At 46.7% G+C, this 19,229-nt stretch overlaps 3 protein-coding genes across 3 annotated transcripts; 1 reads left to right on the top strand and 2 right to left on the bottom strand.

The window, feature by feature from the left end:
- Positions 1-221: 221 nt before the first annotated feature.
- Positions 222-2,270, bottom strand: LOC131261538 (glucose dehydrogenase [FAD, quinone]-like). The gene is made up of 3 exons (XM_058263602.1): positions 2,084-2,270; positions 1,786-2,019; positions 222-1,702 (listed from the first exon to the last, which is right to left on the bottom strand). Exons 1-3 carry the CDS (start codon positions 2,268-2,270, stop codon positions 222-224), a joined length of 1,902 nt encoding a protein of 633 aa, XP_058119585.1.
- A 4,678-nt stretch (positions 2,271-6,948) lies between these two features.
- On the bottom strand, positions 6,949-8,031 carry LOC131261528 (phospholipase A1 VesT1.02-like). Its single transcript, XM_058263591.1, has one exon. It carries the CDS (start codon positions 8,029-8,031, stop codon positions 6,949-6,951), a length of 1,083 nt encoding a protein of 360 aa, XP_058119574.1.
- A 3,291-nt stretch (positions 8,032-11,322) lies between these two features.
- On the top strand, positions 11,323-16,441 carry LOC131261518 (uncharacterized). The gene is made up of 11 exons (XM_058263579.1): positions 11,323-11,449; positions 11,536-11,633; positions 12,462-12,583; positions 12,667-12,932; positions 13,012-13,430; positions 13,520-14,035; positions 15,139-15,334; positions 15,408-15,512; positions 15,598-15,690; positions 15,769-15,870; positions 15,927-16,441. The coding sequence occupies exons 1-11, from the start codon at positions 11,323-11,325 to the stop codon at positions 16,439-16,441; spliced, it is 2,559 nt and encodes an 852-aa protein (XP_058119562.1).
- Positions 16,442-19,229: the final 2,788 nt, after the last annotated feature.

Below are 19,229 nucleotides of genomic sequence, written 5' to 3'. Positions count from 1 at the left end.
TAATAAACTCCACCCTACCTTGGCGCTTCGCATGCGAATCGAGTGGAAGCGACGATGCGATAATCATCCACCATCGGGTGTCCGCACCGGTCCCGGTTATGGCAGGTCGTGCGGAAAATGCAAAAAGAAAACAACAAAAATCCCTAGACGGACTCGTGTATCACGGGGGGTGGGGAGTGGGTGACGATGAGATGAGACACTCGGTGGGTGAATGGAGAAACCTAGGGCAAATGTTCCTGCCGGATGAGATCGGCCGCCCGTTCCGCGAGCATGTAGACGGCTGCCATCGGGTGGGCCGAAACCGGTTCCGGGATGACGCTCGCGTCGACGACGCGCAACCGCTCGAGCCCGTACGGCTTCAGGTCGGGTGCGACGACCGCGTCGGCGTCCGTCGGCGGCCCCATTTTGCAGCTACCCATGAAGTGGGTCAACGAGAAGGAGACGGTCCGCACGGCGCACCGCCAGTAGTCGTCCGAGTCGGGCTCGTGCTCGGCGCAGTTCGGCAGCCGGCCGGAAGTCCACACCGTCGCACCGTACCGCCGCAGTTCGTCCGTCTCGAGCACCCTCTGCACCTCCCGGATGCCCTCGAGCACCACGTCCACGTCCAGCTCCTCGGCCAGATAGTTCGGGTCCACTATGGGCGGCAGGGCGGGGTTAGCGCTTCGTAACCTCACGGAACCTCGCGAGAGCGGGTGTAGGTTCTGCACGATGATCGTGAAGTGGTTCTGCGTCTCCAGCGGCCGGTAGACGGCCTCGTACACGTCGTCCCGCATGCGCACGCTCTGCTTCGCCGTCGTTCCTTTGTCCACGGCGAACGAACTGATCAGGTTCATCAGCTCCAGCGTAGGACCACGCCTGCCGGCCAGCGTTAGGTTGGGGAAGGTGACGAGCTCCACCGCGGCCGGTACCGTCAACACACCCTTACCCTTCAGGTACTCGTAGAAGTTCTCGAACGTCGGGATGTCGCCCGGTGCGAAAAACCCGGTGCCGTTCATCACGATCTGCAGCCCGGAGAATCCGAGATGATCGTAGAGCGTTTCACCGACCGGGAGGTCCACTACCACCGGTACACCCACCGACTCCAGATGCTCCCGAGGGCCGACACCAGATACCATCAGTAGCTGCGGGCTTAGGATGGCTCCAGCGGACAGGATCACCTCCTTCCGGGCTCGCACCTCGTACTGCTGTCCGCCGCGCGTGAACTGAACCCCCTCGGTCTCCTTGGTATCCGGATCGATGAGGATCTTGGTCACCAGCGCTCCAGTGAGTGTCTTCAGGTTCGTGCGCTTCTTCTGCACCGGCTGCAGGTACGCGTTGTACGCCGTCAACCGCTGCCCCTTGGTCATCGTGGCCTGAACCGGTGCGATGCCGAACTGTGTGCGCCCATTGTAGTCCACCTGGTTATAGCCGGCGGCTTTAGCCGCTTCCATGTAGATGCGCGCATGCTCTGACCGGAACGACGACCGCTCGATTCGCAGCGGACCCGAACTCGACCGGAAGTCCCGATCCAACCCATCGCCGATGGCTTTCTCCGCCTTGCGGAAGTACGGCAGCACCTCGTCGTAGCTCCAACCGTCGTTGCCAGCCGTCGACCACCGATCGTAATCGTCCCGATTCCCGCGGGAGTAGATAAGCCCGTTCACCAGCGTACTCCCACCGACGCCCTTCCCAATGTCCACCGGGCAACGGCCATCGATGGTACCTTGAAGGGAACCAAAAACCGAGGTCATACACGGGGACATCGTAAAGGCGTAAATTAACACCACACTTTTCCACACTACTCACCCCAGCAGGCGTTGGTTTGCTTCTCGCTGAGTAACTTCCAGTTGTAGCTGTCGGACAGGACGGCCAGCTGGAAGCCGATCGGGATGTTGAACAGCTTCGTGCCGTACTGGCCCGCCTCGAGCAGCAACACCCTCCAGTCGCGGTTCTCCGACAGCCGGCTCGCCAGCACCATCCCCGCCGTCCCGCCGCCCACGATCACGAAGTCATACTCGTCGGCATCTAGCACCTCGTTGTCTGCGAAAGACAAACAGATTCAGACCGTCGCCAACCCGAGGCCGACGCATGCACTACACACTACCTTCCGTTGCGTTTCGCTGCTTCGACCGACTGAGCAGCTTGTTGAACTTATCGAGCCAACCGCCCCCGCCACCACTACCGGGCACCCCCAGCTGCCCACCGGTGCCCGGGACGGAAGCCCAAGCGCACAACGCCACCAACAGCACCACCGAAACCGACGCACTCGACCATCGCACATTCACGGCCATCCTATCGCTCCGGCAGATCGACACACACTGGCCATTTGGGAAAGTCGTGTGGAATGATTCTTGCCACACTCGCTCGCGGATGCTTGCTGCTTTCTCCCTGGCTGTGCCGAGGAAACAGCAACGATCCGACGCGACGAACCCGAGAATCTCTCTTTCCTTATCCCCCCCCAACCTTCGGCATCCGGTGCTGGTGTTGGCGACCGATCGTGAAACGGCGCAGCAAAAACAGGTATTTCCTTCGTCCGCGTGTTTGTTTTCGTTTTCGGGCACGTGACCTTAATTTTTCGACGTCCCACGAACGGCGCGAGGGAATCACGATCGTTCGGACCACGCGATAAGGGCCCTTGCGGGTTGCGTACGCTGACTCCCCATCGGGTCCCGTAGTTGCCAAAAATTATACTTCAATTACGATTCGGAAAAGGTTGTAGCACAGCAGCAGGAAGAAAACGAGCCACCTTGCAATTGACCCACATTTGACACACAACACTACGCGAGCAGTTTACGGCTCGCGAGTGTTTATTTGTGTTTCCTCCCGTCCCACGTCGGGATTTTCGTTTCTCATGCTGCCCACACATTCTTTTTCTCCATTTACGACTTTTTTCTCAAATTAATTGTCTCTTCAACAGTACGTTTTCGTTGGTGTACTTTCATGTCTACACTATTTCGCTGTGTAAAAATATATCGGTCACAGTGGTCGAGCCGCTCAAATCAATTCAATTAGTTTTCGTCGTCCCGTGTATGAAATGCTGATCTTGTCCTTATATGAAATGGGGATAAGATCTACCTTAATAATAAATTGATAATAATGGAGCATTCGTAGCATGCGCCTTACTCCAAAATGGAGATACAATTCGGTTGGAAAATAACGGAATGATTTCAATACCATAAGATATTGCAATTAACATAGCTTTTTGAAACGCAAAGAAACCGACCAAGAATGAAGATCAATTAGGAATTATTCATTTTGGTGAAATAAACAAAAATAATAATAATCTGTTGCAATGGATGATCTCTCCTGAAGTTATGCCAACTGGTTACAGATTCGCTTGTTTAGTTAATATTAATAACGTTATAACCCATCGAACAAAGTACTTAACGTTACAAATTTTCACGACGCAGATACTAAGATTTCAACGAAATCGTGAATGGCATTTTTAATTTTAATTTCCAAAGGCTCTTCTTGTTATAAGCGGAGATCGGTTGTGTACAATTTAAAATATTGTGTGTTTCTCGGTGGTAGTAGTAGGTAGTTTGATTTCGAGGTTTCTTTTGGTGTTTTATACATATTATATTAATCAATTAGTCTATCATTCGAAATACAATGTTAGCACATTCATCCTGGTAGCGTTCTTCCGATGCATTTTCTATCGATTCGTATCGTTTCACACTTTGATGCAACTAACCAATCCAACCTTATCTGTAAATTGATTTTGTTAGTCATCCATCACCAAGGTTATCGATAAATCACACGCCTACCTCAACCAAAAACCGATCGCCCCCTAGCCAGCACGTGGTACGGCTGTGGCAAGGTTGTCGATAATTTTTCGTTGATATTTGAACGAGCAATCAAATCTTCGGTAATCTACGGCAAGGTTAACGCGCCGCCACCCGGTCGCCCGGAATGGCGGGATTGATATTTTGATTGAAAAATTGACCGATCGAAGGCCCTTTGACATATTGCCATTAAATTATTGTTTTTCGAAACCACGATCGAGGGTGGAGGAGTTCGGGGGAAAAAAAAGACTCGGCACGGCGAAAACCAAAAAGTTGCTTAGATTGGTTTAATTTCGGGCCGTAATAGGAAAATTCCGTGTCGTTACGGAAACGCTTTTCGTTTTCCACTTTGCCGAGCAAATGGATAAGGCACCGTTTCGGTTTAAGGTTGGAATTTAAGATGATCTTAAACCCGCCATCACCCTCGTGTACCCCTTTGGACGTGAAGCAATCGAACGTCCCAGTGATGCTCATTTTTGCATAATGTCAAACGCATAATGGATTGACCCGATTTTAGCGCCGGCCCCGTCGCAGGGAGGAGAGGACCGTTCACTTTTCCGCCCACCTTTCAGAATGTGTTTATGTGTTGTGTGCATGGCTCTTTTTGGGGCGAGTTTTCCCAAGCCTTTGAGCAATGTGGCCACAGTGGGCGCCAAGCCCGTCCGTTCGTTTCCGCCGGGATGGCCGGGAGTACCTTTCGTTGGGTGAACAATGGACGATTTATGCAAACGAAACGCCACCTACAAATGGGTGAGCATTAGTGGCGCGTGTTGCATCAACGCAGTTTGCATTTCAACAGAAAAATAATTTAATTTTGCTTTGATTAAATTATGAACGAGTTGCCTTTTTTTTAAATGCAGTAAGTCAGGAATCGGTAGCTTGGGGAATAATAAAGACGTTCACATTTGATAAACTATTTCACCCTCAGGGACTCAGTTCCTTAATTTATTGTGAAGCCAGTGCACGCAATATAAATTAAAGAGCACTTGAGCAGCCACGGTGCATCCCCGACATCAAATCGCACCCAGCCCTCGCTCGAGAGCCATCGTGCGGTCGAAAGGTTATTCGTGTTTCCTTCCTCCGGACGATGCGGCATCGGTATGGCCATTCCCTCCCGGCTGTCCTTTTTGCCCGAGTGCTTTCGAGCCAGACGCTCTTCATTCTCCAATCACGAACTGCGCCTTAGGCATAATCTCGCGACTCGTCGCGGCAAGGAAGCTCGAGCCTCGTACGAACTGATGGAATCTGTCATCATGACATGGTTTGTTTTGTGGGAGCCACCGACTGTTTGCCCCCTCCCTCCCCGTCCCTCTCGGGTGCTTTCGGCGCTTTAACGCAACTGTGGAGGGCTTTTAGGGCGAACGAACTGGGCGCGAAAACGTGATTTGCATATCAGACGCTGCAATGTGGCAGATATGAGAACGATTGTTAAATCCGAGAACAGTTCATCAGATATACACAATGGAGTTAATAATTTCGAGAGACACTTGAATTTGTGCACGCAGTACTTCATTAATCGGCGCGTTTTATTTAAACGACGTACTTAGTTTAAGTTTTTCAAGTAATCTTAAATTTACCACTTACTGAATCAAAAAAACAAAATTTATTTACAAAAACGAACTTTAAATCAAAGGGATTACCGTCACTAACTATGATTCGGTAAGCGTTTAGCGGATGCTAACAAAAACTCAACATTTGAAGCTGTTAACAATTAACAAAACAAGCATACTATTTTTCGTAAGATTCATCTGCTCAATTTAATGTTCAAATTTTAATAAATTACTAATAAGTTGTTTAAAGCAATCATTTATGTTTTAAATTCGCCAACTTATTTAATTTTGTAGAATTTATGATCATTTTCAATTAATTAATTCTAGAAATTCAAGTAAACGTTCTTTTTAAGTTTATTTGTTTATTTGTTTCTCTTGTCTGCTATTATCGGCTTAACATGTCCGAGTGTGATAAAACATTAATGCTAATTTAACAGTTTTAGGATGAACGCATAACAAATCTGTACCTAAGCTGCAGCTGAGCAAAATCTATAAAACTGTAATCAGTGTTAAATTGTCTCATCATACTTTAAGTTTTTTTTATTGGGCTATTGTAGGTACACAGACTTTTTACTATCCACCAGCAGAAAGGTGCGCTGTCGTAGACTAGGCCTTGGAATATAAAACGATAATTGGTCTAGAATTTGTGGAGCGTCAATGTTACCATTATTTTTATTATTATTATTATTTTGTTTTATATTAAAAGTTATCAAATTTTAAATTTTCATCTTTTATACATTACTTTTCATCATTACACTAGAAGGACATATCGTAGTATTTTATTATGTTATTATCTTTTATAAAAGAAACGTACACTTCTCTGATATACAAATATCTCATATTTCATGCTTGTGTTTTTTTACGAGCTGTCCTGTGACTTCTTTAATCGCAAAATGGCGCAAAAATAAATTAAAAATATTTAAATGAAAAATTTACTAATAAGCCTAAGTACATACATCACGGAGCATATGTAAGCATGTTGTTGATGCGACGGATTCATCAAATATCCATAAACAATACACAACAATGAATTACACAACGCTCTGTCATTGTACATCGATTTATGTGTAACCGAATTTATGTTTGATTTCTTTTTGTTTCGCACAGCTAATGAAGATTAATACATTTCTCATGAACCTTTCTTTCGTTGCGTAGCACTCATCACTCTGCCACGTGTTCCGTACGCGAAAGATCGCTTACCTCGTAGTCGCCCCGTATAGAGAGAGAGAGAGAAAAAAGAGACTGCCCTATGTGCCACTAACTGCACATCTTTATGTCGTCAGACGCATCTTTCACCCTCGGTAAGCTAACACCGACTCCGCGCCGCGTACGCTATGATGATCTCCACCGAAAACAATAGATGTCTCCCAGCAGGCCACGGAATTATGACACTAAATTCGGCCACTACAGAAGGCGGAAAATGTTTACGGCCGATTATTCGGGGGTTTTAATTCGCAACATCTGACCAAATTGTCGTGGATGCGAAAGGTGTACGAAAATCCTAACCGAACCTCACTGACCCAATTATTCCGTTCCAGCGCTGCGCTCCCGTGGAACGATGTTGTCGTGGAAATGGTGAGTGTTACGTCTTCGTGGAGAATACAATCAGCTCGATGTCACTGCTCCTATGTTGGCTATCGCTGGAAGAATGGGCTTCTATCGCGTGTGTTGATGAAGTAGAGTCCACGCGCCGATCCCGCACTCGATGGTTCGCCACCCATTTTCACCCGTTGCCCAAACGGGGTGACACCGACGTCCTTCTGCAAAGCCGAGTTGTTTATCTCCTCGAGTGAATCCACCCGGTAAGCGAGAAGGTTCTCCTCCGGTTCCACCAGCGACTCCACGAACAGTTCCCAGGCGCGCGTATGTGAGCAGAGACCGGCCATCGGCAGTCCACATCCGGGTTGGTGTGTGCCACCGTTTGGATAGAAATCAGCCGTCCCGATCGGTCGCAGGAACCCAAACCAACCTCCGTTGGTGTGCCACACCTCGACGTACCGGGCATCCTGAGCGTTGATTCGATTCTCGGGTGCGTGCATCGAGAACAGTGGCAACGCTGGATCGAGCGCGACGATGGTGTGTATCGGACCATACTGAACCCGCTTGCCAGCAATCCCCGCAACGTGCGCCCCTAGACTGTGTCCAACGATATACACATTTTCCAGCTGAAGCTCTCGCCGTCGGTGTAACTCGTCCAGTAGAAATGCCAACGACTTGCCCACCACCGGGACACACTTCACTGCTCGGATGTAGTTCCACAGCTTCGCACAGCTGGACCAATCAACCACAATCACGTTATAGTCCCACCGGCGAATGTAAGCGTGCCGGAGCTGCTCCACAAACGGTGAGTTCTTGTTATTCAACCACCCATGCACGATAACTCTCGTCGGTCGCTCGGGTCGGAAGTTGGTCCCTTCGAAGTCGTACTCTTCCGTGAACGGCCCCAACCGTTGGCCGGCGTCATCGTCGTCGTCTCGAGTGTACAACACAAACTCCACTTCACTTTGCTTCACCCGAAGTTCACGTCGTTTCAACAACGCTTCAATCGACCGTCGATGGGTCCAGATCCATTCGCCAACTTCCGTCGGGATTCGGATCCACTCAGCGGAATCCTCAGGTTCCTGCTCAAGCAGCTGCTCGAAGGCACTACCAACGGTTCCACTCTCAACCGCGACTCCTATTAGCAACATCAACACTAGACAACTCTTTACACCCATTACTACCAGATATCCACCGAAACCGGTAGTATCACAAACGCAATGGCAGTTAACCGGATACTGCGCTCCTCGGGTGGACGGTTGTATTTCAAATCGATTCGAGCGCCGTTGTCTTGACACCTGTTATCTGTCGGCCAAAGGATGCACGTTCGTCGCCCGATAGGAGATGCGCCGAGACCGCCTTGCAGCCAACGTCGGCAATGCATTTGAAGCCACGCCAAGGTGATTGACGGAGGCTTTATCAGTCATCGGTCTCCCGATGATAGACAAGCGTTAAGAATAGATAAAATTAAATTGATATCGTTCGACAGTCTGTCTACATTGATTCTAGGCTGATAAACTCAATCAGCTTGCCGCGAAACATCGTGCAAAATCGTAGTCTGTCATGAGTCATTGCGGTTTTCTGAGTCAACTTTTTTTTTGTATTTTACCTTCAATCTAATCACTTTGTCTTTCCTCTATAGGCGATAACAATTGAATTTATAATCAGGTATATTGAATTTATAATCAGCACGCACCATCGGCAGGCTCGGCTTGACTTAGAGTGTCACATAGGGGTGAAATGTACTGTTCAGCGATGAACTCAAGCTGGTCCTTCTGGGCAGGGAGGTTATGAACCATGTAAGGCGACCACGATACCACCGATATAACCCACGGTTTATACTATCTACCCGCCATCGGTGCACATGTCATGGTCTGTGGCTGCTTCTCAGGTTAGGGTGTAGGAATGCTAAAACGAATAAGTGGAAGAACATTGACTTTGATGAAAATGGACTAAGGATACCGGGCTAGTCTCGCAAAGGAAATGAATTATGCTGAAAAATGAAAAATGCACGTTTTGAATCAATTTGGCCCAACATCAATAATCAACATAATGTTCTTGTTACCTTCAAAATTTGAAATGCTGTTAAAATTTACAATTAATTCTTTAGTTGAAAGTATGCTTTATATATTCAGATTTCAAAGGAACGATATGTTCTGTCGTTCTTTATGATTCTGTGTATTTAGTACCTGTTGTTATCGGTTGCTATCTTGTTTCTTCTTCTACTTGGGTCGTGTTTTTTTCAGTCAGGGCTGACTGGACTTTCCTTTCTCATTTTTTGGGTACGTGGATGGCCAAGGTTCTCCTTAGGGTCTCGCCCCGGAGGGATTTGAGCATTCGTATCGATCAACTAAATTTATTTATTTATTTAGATTCCTTTGAGTTCAAATTTTGATAATATTTCAAAATGGAATATTAATGTGTAGTTTTTAAAACTATGTGAAACCTGCTTCTCCCCTATTGCTTGAAGTATGAAGAATCTTTGGAAGAACAGAATGAAGTAAAAAAGAATAGATATAATTGCGTGGATATAAAGGTCTCAATTTAAAAAGATAAGTTGAACGTCTGAAGTCGTACCAAAAGAAATCACCAAACAGTGAGTCAGACACAACCATTGATGGTGCATTCAAAATTCCTGCACATCCCATTGACATTCTATGACTAAAAAGCTGGGATAAGATGACGGAACCTTTTTCCGGTGCACTGGCATTGCCTTGACGCCCCATTTGAAACGGAGATCTCTTCACAATGGCAAAGTGTTAAATTTCGCGATAAAATCAGACGCCTATCGTTTGAGACGATTCTGGTATCTTAAAACAAGTTCTTGGAAATATCATGATTTATTCACTCCCACTAAACGGGCCCGTTCAGTGCATAGTCATCGATAAAAACAAAAATCACACCAGCCTCCATCGCGGGTCAACGTTATCCAGAGCACAACCACGTTCCCACCCAGACGGCACACGTGAATGTTAAAACCCGTGGGATTTCGCGTATTTAGAGCACGCGTCGTTGACTTCCGACTGGTTGTGCCAGTTACAACGATAAAAAAATGGAGCAGGTTAGACACCGCTCTAAAAAGGCATACCCCCCAAAACCCTGTACGAGGAACGCCACACCAAACGACACCGCACTACGACAAACTCCAGCAGCTGGCGTCAGGGCTCGAGCTGGAAATTCTTTCCGGTATCAATCATTGCAATTATTCGTCGATCATTTAGATGGCGTGCCGATAGGCACCCTCGGGGTGACTGGACAGCTATTAACCGGAGAAACCCCTACGGAAACGGGATCGATCTAGAGAACCGGAATGTGTGCGAGCTCACCAATATAACTCCTTCCTAATCATTGCCCTCTCCATCGTGCGGCATCGATGCGGCCTTCCCAATGGCCCAATGATGTCAATCCGGGGTGGTCCGAAAACTTCATCCTCCGAAACATTGCCAACCACGCTGCTGACCTGGCCGCTGATCTTGCTTCCCCAAAACACCCGGACCAAAGAAAAAAAGCCGACAACGTTGTGGCTCTTAGCACCGTGCCACAGATTTAATTATCATATAATGGCGTTCATTCACGGATGATAAAAATTCGTCTTCAAATTAAGTTTCGGGAAGTTTAACCCCGCTGGCGCCTGTCACTTCCCCTCCCGCCACACATCCCCGGTGCAAGGTTTTACAACAACTGGTGTTGGTAGTGCCTTAGGCGTGTGATAGTTGTAGTAGAGGTAATTATATTGCTCCAACTCCGGCGTGGACTGGGAATGTGTGGGGCCAACATCGGTGAGAAATAATATGATTAATTCCACCACGTTTGCTGCAATGTTGTTGCCGGTCGGATGGCGGTGTGTAGACAACAGAGGGCGACATTGTTGACGTAGTTTGCTGCAAGTAATTCCTTGAAGTTTGGGTTTTCACAGAATCCACCGGCACCACCACCAACATCACCATCACCAATGGCCATACCGGAGGGATGCATGATCTTGGACGACATGACGGTGACGAGCCGCAGGCTACACCAACATGCAGTAGCAGCTGATCCGGCCGAGCCAGTTATGATTTATAGCCCTGGAAGTGTAGCACCGACCATTGCAGAAGAACTCCGGACAGCGACCCGGCGCCACCGAGCCAAGATCGTTGTTTGCGTAGCCCGCGCACCATCTCAAGGTCGGGTTAGGAGGAGAGGCACGCACGACGCAGCACACGGCAGAGGAGACGAGTTCGCCACAATTAAGATAGTGTTAAATTATAAGCGGCCCATTTTAAAGTCAGCCCACCCCGAAGCTCCCGAACCGAGGCGATCGTCCGCGCGAGGAGGTTTAGCCCCATCGGAGCCTGTGGCCCGGGCGTCAGTCAGTTTTAATCGACGGCGTGATCGAAGCAGGTGTAAAAGTGACAAGCGCCCGTCGGTCGGAACTCTAGGTGATATTAATTAATTGTCGTGGCGGATCAGTGACATACCGTTTTGCCGCCATGATGGGAGCGCTAGCGATGGTTGTGTGTGCAACGATGCTGCTCATTGGCCACCGAGGAATCCGTGGTGACGATGCGTTCGTCGACAGTGCCCCGGAGGGTTACTACGAGCGGACATCGTTGGATGGTAATGGACGGATCCGCTGTTGATCAGTTGAAAAGAGGCAGGTCCAAATGTGATCTCCATGGATCTTCTGTGTTTCTATTTCCCAGATTGCCCCAGTCGGTTCTACAGTGAGGATGTGTCCAGTGCGCTTGGGTTTTTCATTTTCGGTGGTAAACGAGCGTTTCTAAAGGAGTTTCCTCATATGGTATGTGTGTTCGTGCGAAGGAAAAAGTGTTCAAAATTCCTTAGTTCCTCAATTTTAAACCTGTGATTCACACTCAAGGCCGTCGAGCCTGTAAGGTGACGTGTCATCTGCTAGTGTATTACGTAACGTTACAATGTAATCACGTTAAAGCTACTCGAAGAAGTAATTCCCTTTGGAAAGTGGTGTAATAAATGTTAATGATTGCGACTTCGAAGCAGAACTGACTTTATAATATGCAGGGAGCGTGAATATGTGAAAATAATGTGTCATGTTTACGTAACAATATTAAGATAAATCTGGACTGGAAAGGTTATTGTGTTTGGTATCAGAAAAAATAACCAGGAAGTATAAAACTTGGAGATGTTGAAACAAGTGTAAATCATATTTATATAGATAGAAAGAACATACTCATTTCGAGTGGCTCCTTAAATTTTGAAAAGTTTCGTTAATCCTACCAGGGGACTGTTTAGCAAATCAAGCCATCGATAAACTAACGATCCTGATAGGATATTTTTGAACATCATAAGCGAATCAATGGATTGAAGATCGGTTTGTTTTGCTTATTATTGATCCAGATAACGTATAAAAACCAAAACAAACCTGATAACGTTTAAAGATCGATGTTATCTGGTTATTGTTTGCTGATACCTTACACAATAACCTTTCCATTGCTGTCTTATTTATGTGAACATTGTCACGCAAACATTAGTTTTTATTTAATTTACTCTAAAAATTCGTCACGCACCCTGTATTTGTTCAAGAATAAAATGACAAACGAAAATGTCAACTTCAACTCCCTTCTAAATGGCTTCCATTCCGTCACCGCAGGCTGCCATTGGGTGGACGAACAAAAATGTCTCCCCTCCGGTGGTGGAGTACAAATGTGGAGGATCGCTGATTGCGGCTAAATTCGTGCTCACCGCTGCCCATTGCAGGGTGGACGGTGATGGGTAAGTGCTCGGTGTACGGTGTGTTTCCGCGTGCCAGTGTTTAACAACATTCTAACATGTGTTTCAATTCCTCGCGCGGACAGGATTGAGGCCGATTCGGTCCGGCTGGGCGATACCAATCTGGCGACGGTGGAAGACGATGCGACCGCGCAGCAGTTCAAGATCGTGAGCTTCACCATCCACGAAAAGTTCAAGAAGAGCCGCAAGTACTACGATATCGCGCTGATCGAGCTGGATCGGGAGGCCAAGTTCACCAGTGCCGTCTGCCCGATCTGTCTGTGGCCTTTGGATAACCTGAACGAGCACGGGGGCAGTTTGCGAGCGGTTGGTTTCGGCTCCACGACGTACGGTAGGAAGCGTTAGATTTTCCCAAACTGCCAGGAAACCAGTTTAACACATTTTTTGTGTACTTCCTATCTCGCTCTAAGACTCGGGAATGAGTCCCACGCTGCAGAAGGTGTCCCTCAACTACTTCGACTTTGACTCGTGCAACAATGAGCTGCCGAAGGACAAACGGCTACGGTATGGTCTTACGAACGATCAGTTCTGCACGAAAACGCCGCACAAGGATGCCTGCCTGGGAGATTCCGGTGGACCGCTGCAGATAGATCTTTCCGATGTCACCCGCACGGTGCCGTATCTGACCGGGGTGGTTTCGTTCGGCACCGGCTGCTGGGATGGCTCGATGGGCGTCTACACCAAGGTTTCGAGCTACCTCGACTGGATCCGGCAGCGCGTGAACGTCACCATCGATCCGATCGAGTGTGCCCGCAACTCCGAGTGTCTTCCCGCTCGCCCATTCTCCGACAGTCGGCTGAGCCCGCAAAACAACTCGCCGTTCTTCAAGGTAGGGTCGCCGCGTTTGGGTCATTTACCCGCTAATAAATATGAAGTGTTCTTTTAACCTCTGCACTTGCCTTATCCTCTTTTCCATAGGTTAACCTTCGCAGGTCGGATAAAAGCACCTTCCATCAGTGCACCGGCGCACTGATCGACTACCGTCACGTGGTGACCTCCGCCACCTGCGCCGTCCGCGACAACCAGGAACCCGCGTTCATCGAGGCGAACGGCGAGCTGGTCGAGATAGTGGACATCGATGTGCACCCGAAGTTCGTGGCCAGCCGGGACTACCACAACCTGGCGGTGCTCACGCTCGGCAAGTTCTACAACCCGAACAAAATCTATCAGATCATCGCCCCGGGGTGCATCTGGAAGGAGGAGCGAATCACCGATCCGGTCGTGTTCTTCTCCGGCTACGGGCCGGAGGTGAAGAACGAACCGACGGATAGGGCGAAGAATGTATCGCTGAAGATTCTGGTCGCGCTCGCCACGGAAAATGGACGGTGCGAGGCGACCGACGCCTGGCAGGTGAACAGTACGCTAGTGGCCGGATTCAACAGTGACTTCCTCTGCACGTACAACCCGATCGATTTGGTGCCCGGAATTTGTAAGGTAAAAGATTAAGAAATTTTTCAATTTTCATTTGATAGAAATAGTTGTATTTCAGGAGGTTATACACAATAATTTTTGAATAGCTTCAAGTTCTCTGCTTTTAAAAGTGTGTAAAACTAAATTATTTATACTTAAAAGAGATCGCTGTGTGGAAAAAAGTTGAAGGATGATTTTATGAATTGTAAACTTATAATCAAACTTTTTGAATCTACTCAATATGCATTCATTACAATTTGTAATCAAAATATAACGCTTTATGATCATTCCCGTTGCAGAATCCAATAGCCTCACGGCCACGACAGCTGAAAAATAATTTTCACCCGAAAAAAACCGGTTTTTTTTCGCTTCAACACCGTTTTCACGACGTTTACCGTGGCCGGGCTCTTTATGGTAGGACACTCACAACACTGTCTTTTATCAGAAGATTTTAGATGAAATTGATAATTCTTTGATTACGTTATCAAATAAACGTTAAATATTTGGTAGACTCGGTGATAATACGCACCACGGCAGAACAGTTTGCTTAGATTTGAGCTGTCAAAACATTTTCACCCTTTTTTCGCTACCATTTTCGTGGTCCATCCACAGATTTTGAAAAACTTTTTCGGCACTCATTGTCGCGAAAAAGTGAGTGCCGAAAAAGTTTTTCGCCTCTCGTGGCCGTGAGGCTAATGGTTCAAATTAACAATTTGTCAACAGAAAATTTGTCATTCAAATCCCAGAAGTTTGGAAAGAGTTTTTATTTGATTACGAATAACCTCAACCCACAACTTCGGAAGTGTAAGGACGATGCGATGATAGTATACAACTATCAAAAGCTAGAATGAAAATGGGTGTCCATTATATTTGTATGCTTGTCAGCCATAGTGAAAAATGTTTCATTTTTTTTTTTTTGTCTAAATTCTGTTTATTTTCGCTGTTGATCAGTTATTCTCTGTTTCATCAGTTCACTCTTGTATTTATTTGTGGACAGATTCAACAGATTCAACAAAAATTGCAAAATCCACATCAATAAATGCATTTGACCGAAGTTCCTCCTGCTTTACACAGCTATGGCTTGCTGGCACCGAAAAATCAAGACTTTTATCCTTCTCCCTTCCCAGCTCGAACCCGGTGGTGCCGTTTCGAACTTCCGGCGCGACAACATCGTCCCGTACGTCTACGCAATCAACACGCTCGAGGAAGGCCCTTGTGGAGGATCGCAAAACTTGTTCGTCGCCACCAGACTGGCACCGTTCCACGATTGGATTGAATCAATTATTCTCAACCAACTGAAGACAAACAATTCCATCGATTTCAGTAAGCATACATGTGTTTTATTTTAAGTATGACATAGAAATTATCCCTTGTCCTTTTTGCTTGTTCCTCTCAGCTATCAGACTTGGAGGTGACGATGAACCGACGGGGACTGAACCGACCTTCCTCGATCCCGGCTTGTTGAACGTTCCGACGGCAGTCATAAATCGTAACCAAATAGGTAATAACCAGCAAGTCCGCTCGGACAACACGTTTCATATAAAAAAGATACAAAAAGACAACAATCCAATGCAACTGCATAACAGAAACACTTTTGCTTTCAGATGTGATAACGAATCACATCAGACCGTACGGAAGTGATCTGATCGGCAAAAAACCCACGGTGACCAGAGTGAACGGTAAGTGTTTGTCGATCGCTCCCAGTCGTTCGCTCATAACGCATACCATCTTCTGTGTGTTACATTGGTGTTTAACAGTTTACCATCAATCACTAAACAACACGCCGGAAAAGTACGAAGTGTATGGACCACATCCAACTCACCACATACATCATCAGCAGGGTAACCTGAGGCTTATTCGTAAGAATTAAGGCCTTTGTGGTTTTGTATAATGAATATCCTTTTCTATTTTACAGTGAACCCTTTCACGATATCCCATCACGTGACTCCGGTTAATACGCACTTGGAAACCAATGACATACACATCGAGGTAATTCCTTCCATTGAGCTTCCGGCCACCCATCTGCTCCAGACCCCGAGGGTCCATCATCCGACAGGTTTCCACACTGCTAAGAAGCAGGTGTTCCAAACCCCGGCGTACGGCACGCACCTTCCACCGCAGCAAGCGACCGCTTATCGCCACCCGCAGCAACCGGTCGCACATCTCCAAGGATACACACAGCATCCGTCGATCCAGTCGCAATCCCATCAGCCGATCGTAAATCATGGCAACCTTGTCTCAATCATTCGCTCGATTGAGCTGTACGAGAATGGGCACTGCACGTTGCCATCCGGTGCCACCGGACGCTGTCTTCACTATACGCGCTGCCCTTCGCTGCACTGGAATGGGCGAAATGTGGCCCCGTTTGTCCGGCTGGATTTGGTGCCGCACTGCAATCGGCAGCAGCAAACCGTTTGCTGTCAGGTGTGAAGAATTGGAATAGGATCTTTTTTCCACCGGTCCTCCCGATGGTTTGATTGATTGCGGACGGGTGGAAGTGGACTAGTGGTATCGAACGTGTCGACAAACGATTATACTCTCATCGCATTAGAAAGGAAATGCCAGACGAATGATAGCACTAAGAACGAATCGTATTTATTTTCCCATGAAGCTGTTTTGTGCCTGTGTTAAATAAGGATAGATGGACTTAAATAGCTCACGAACACGAACAAGCTTTAAGCTGCTATTATTGCAGTATATAAAACAAAGAAAGTTGAGGAAATAAAATTAATGTAATTATTAAAAAAAAATTACTCAAGGAACCTGTTTAATTGTAGAGAAAACTGGATGGTAATTTTTTCAAAGCAATTTTCTGTGTTGCTTATGCCTCCACAAATTCGGTTGGAGCCTACGTAATTAGTTGAGCATAAATTTCTTCATCATTTCGTTAAGAGATAATTAAAATGGTTGAACGATGGTGGAAAAGAATTATTTAAATGGTCATTATCATTATTGTTACTGTTTTGTTACCGCTCACAAACACATCAAACAACTTATTGAACATAACACCAATGCTTTCTGTAACATTTCATATCAAATCAAACAACCCTCATACAAAAACATTTTCGTTTAAATAATACACAAGAAACAATTCCATTTAACCATGAGTACAATCTACTGAAGACACACTATAAGCAAATATTCTTGCATTGCCTAACTAAGATTACCAGCGTCGTGATCAAACCATTCTCAGTCTCATTTCTACCCCGATTGCCATCGGTTATTCTATTTTGATTACACTCATAAATAAAATTATTAGTAGCAACTCACGCGACCAGCGATCGCGTTTTAAACCCAACGATATTGGCAGGAGCAAAAGTGAAGATCCATTGCGTAACCACATCGGGACGACCAAGCATTGCACAAGACTGTGCAGTCCAGCCGTTAATGTGGAGCTATGTTCCTTTAACGAACGGGATTAAAAAAACTAAGATTCAAAAAGCAACTCGCCTGAAATGAGCTGAAGTTTGTGGCGCGCAAACTCGAGCCCCGTCTTCGAGCGGCGACATTCGTAGTGCGGAATGTCGGAAAGGTTATTTCCTGATTGATTAACCCTCCCGCAATGGAGGTGGCACAAATTTATGCGGTGAGAAAACGAGGTTTGTTCGGCAATGTTTACAAAGATCGTCTTCATAAGGAATTCGTTGCATCCACGGCGTTGCAAATACAACATGAGATATTGTGGAGATCATCATCTCGTTAGAGTTGCTTTGTAGAATTTTTTTGTAAGCATCATTTGGACGTCAAATACGTGGTCTACCTAACATAAAACATAAAATATGATTGTTAGCTCAACGTGCGCAAAATCCACAATTCACCAAAACGCTAACCAATATTGCACGGATATTCTCACGCTAATCATACACATTAAGGTTCAATCCTTCAAGCTTCGATTCATAGACACCGTGGCTAATTTTTGGCCCACCGGTCCGTGCTTTCTTGTGACCCGATTATTGTCCCCTGTACGCTCCAAACCAAGCCGATATCCAATGGGTCATTTTACGGCCCTCGGGCAAATTGTCCCATTGTAAACAGAGGCCCCAAAGCCCCCCTAATTTACGCCCAACCCGAGGGGGCCGTGTGTATGTGTGTGTTGTCCCTTGGACATAACCACCCCCCGTTCGATGAACTCGATACTGGCAGCGATGCTGTAGCGCAACGGTTGGTACTCCAGTTTTGTCGACTCCCCGATTGCTATTCATCAAACTTCCCCACGTCGTAGCTGATTCATGGCGAGAGCGATTTGGAACCTTGGAAGGCCGTCGGCAGCGCGAAAGGTCGGACGGTTCCGTTAATGAAGATGAAAAAGCTAAAGTCTCGTGCCAGATGGGTTGGTGGGTTGGGAAAAACAAACAACCATCGGAGACCCTACAAACAAACGACAGAAAGCAATGATCTTCATGCTGCATCAAATGGTTGATGCTCGAGCATAATTGGGGCAGTTTCATCTTGTTCCAAACAAATCCAGCTTTTTTAATTTAACTCACATTAAGACCAATCATTTCATTAACTTGTTTTCGATCTATGCTATTATTATACCAATTCCATGTTCAGGAAGTAATAATCTTAATCTGTGTAAATTAGTTTATTTTTGCTGAATGTAAACACTCCCCTGGCTCCATGTGTGGCGATCGATAATCGCAATGCACGGGTCGACCTTTACACGGATGACCTTCGTGTGCCCAACACACCTTAAGATGGGGCCACCACCAACAGAGCGCCATGGGCTGTGAACTGACATACGCTCGCAGGAAACCACGTGGAAAACCCATGTACTCCCATGCAGTTATTACTCGTTCAACGACAGTAGCGGCCGTCGTGTAATTGCCTCTTGAACTAAACCGACATCGCGAGCGGTGCATCGATGCATCCGATGCCATGCAGTTCCGCAAGTGAACCGAACCCAGCGGGGGGGGGCAGATTCTTCACCGACACATGAAAGTAATTTGCCCAAGATATTCATCTTGGTGTGTTTCGCGGCAGCAGCCACCGTCATGTTACATAACCGATCGAAGGCGAAACGGGTTGAAGAATGCTGAACTATTAATAAGCTGGGTGAGGATCGCTGAGTGTAAACAATTACAACTGAGTCGGTTCAAATGAATGCTGTAGCAAATATTTCTGGCATGCTATTGGCGCTCATGTAGGTGTGATGGTATCTCATGCATGTCAACCGTTTAACTTCTATTATTTTTTACTTTACTGTTACAAACTAAAT

Source organism: Anopheles coustani, chromosome 3 (genome assembly GCF_943734705.1).
Source record: "Anopheles coustani chromosome 3, idAnoCousDA_361_x.2, whole genome shotgun sequence".
In the NCBI taxonomy this organism is placed as follows: Eukaryota; Metazoa; Arthropoda; class Insecta; order Diptera; family Culicidae; genus Anopheles; species Anopheles coustani.
This window is presented reverse-complemented; position numbering and strand designations above follow the sequence as displayed.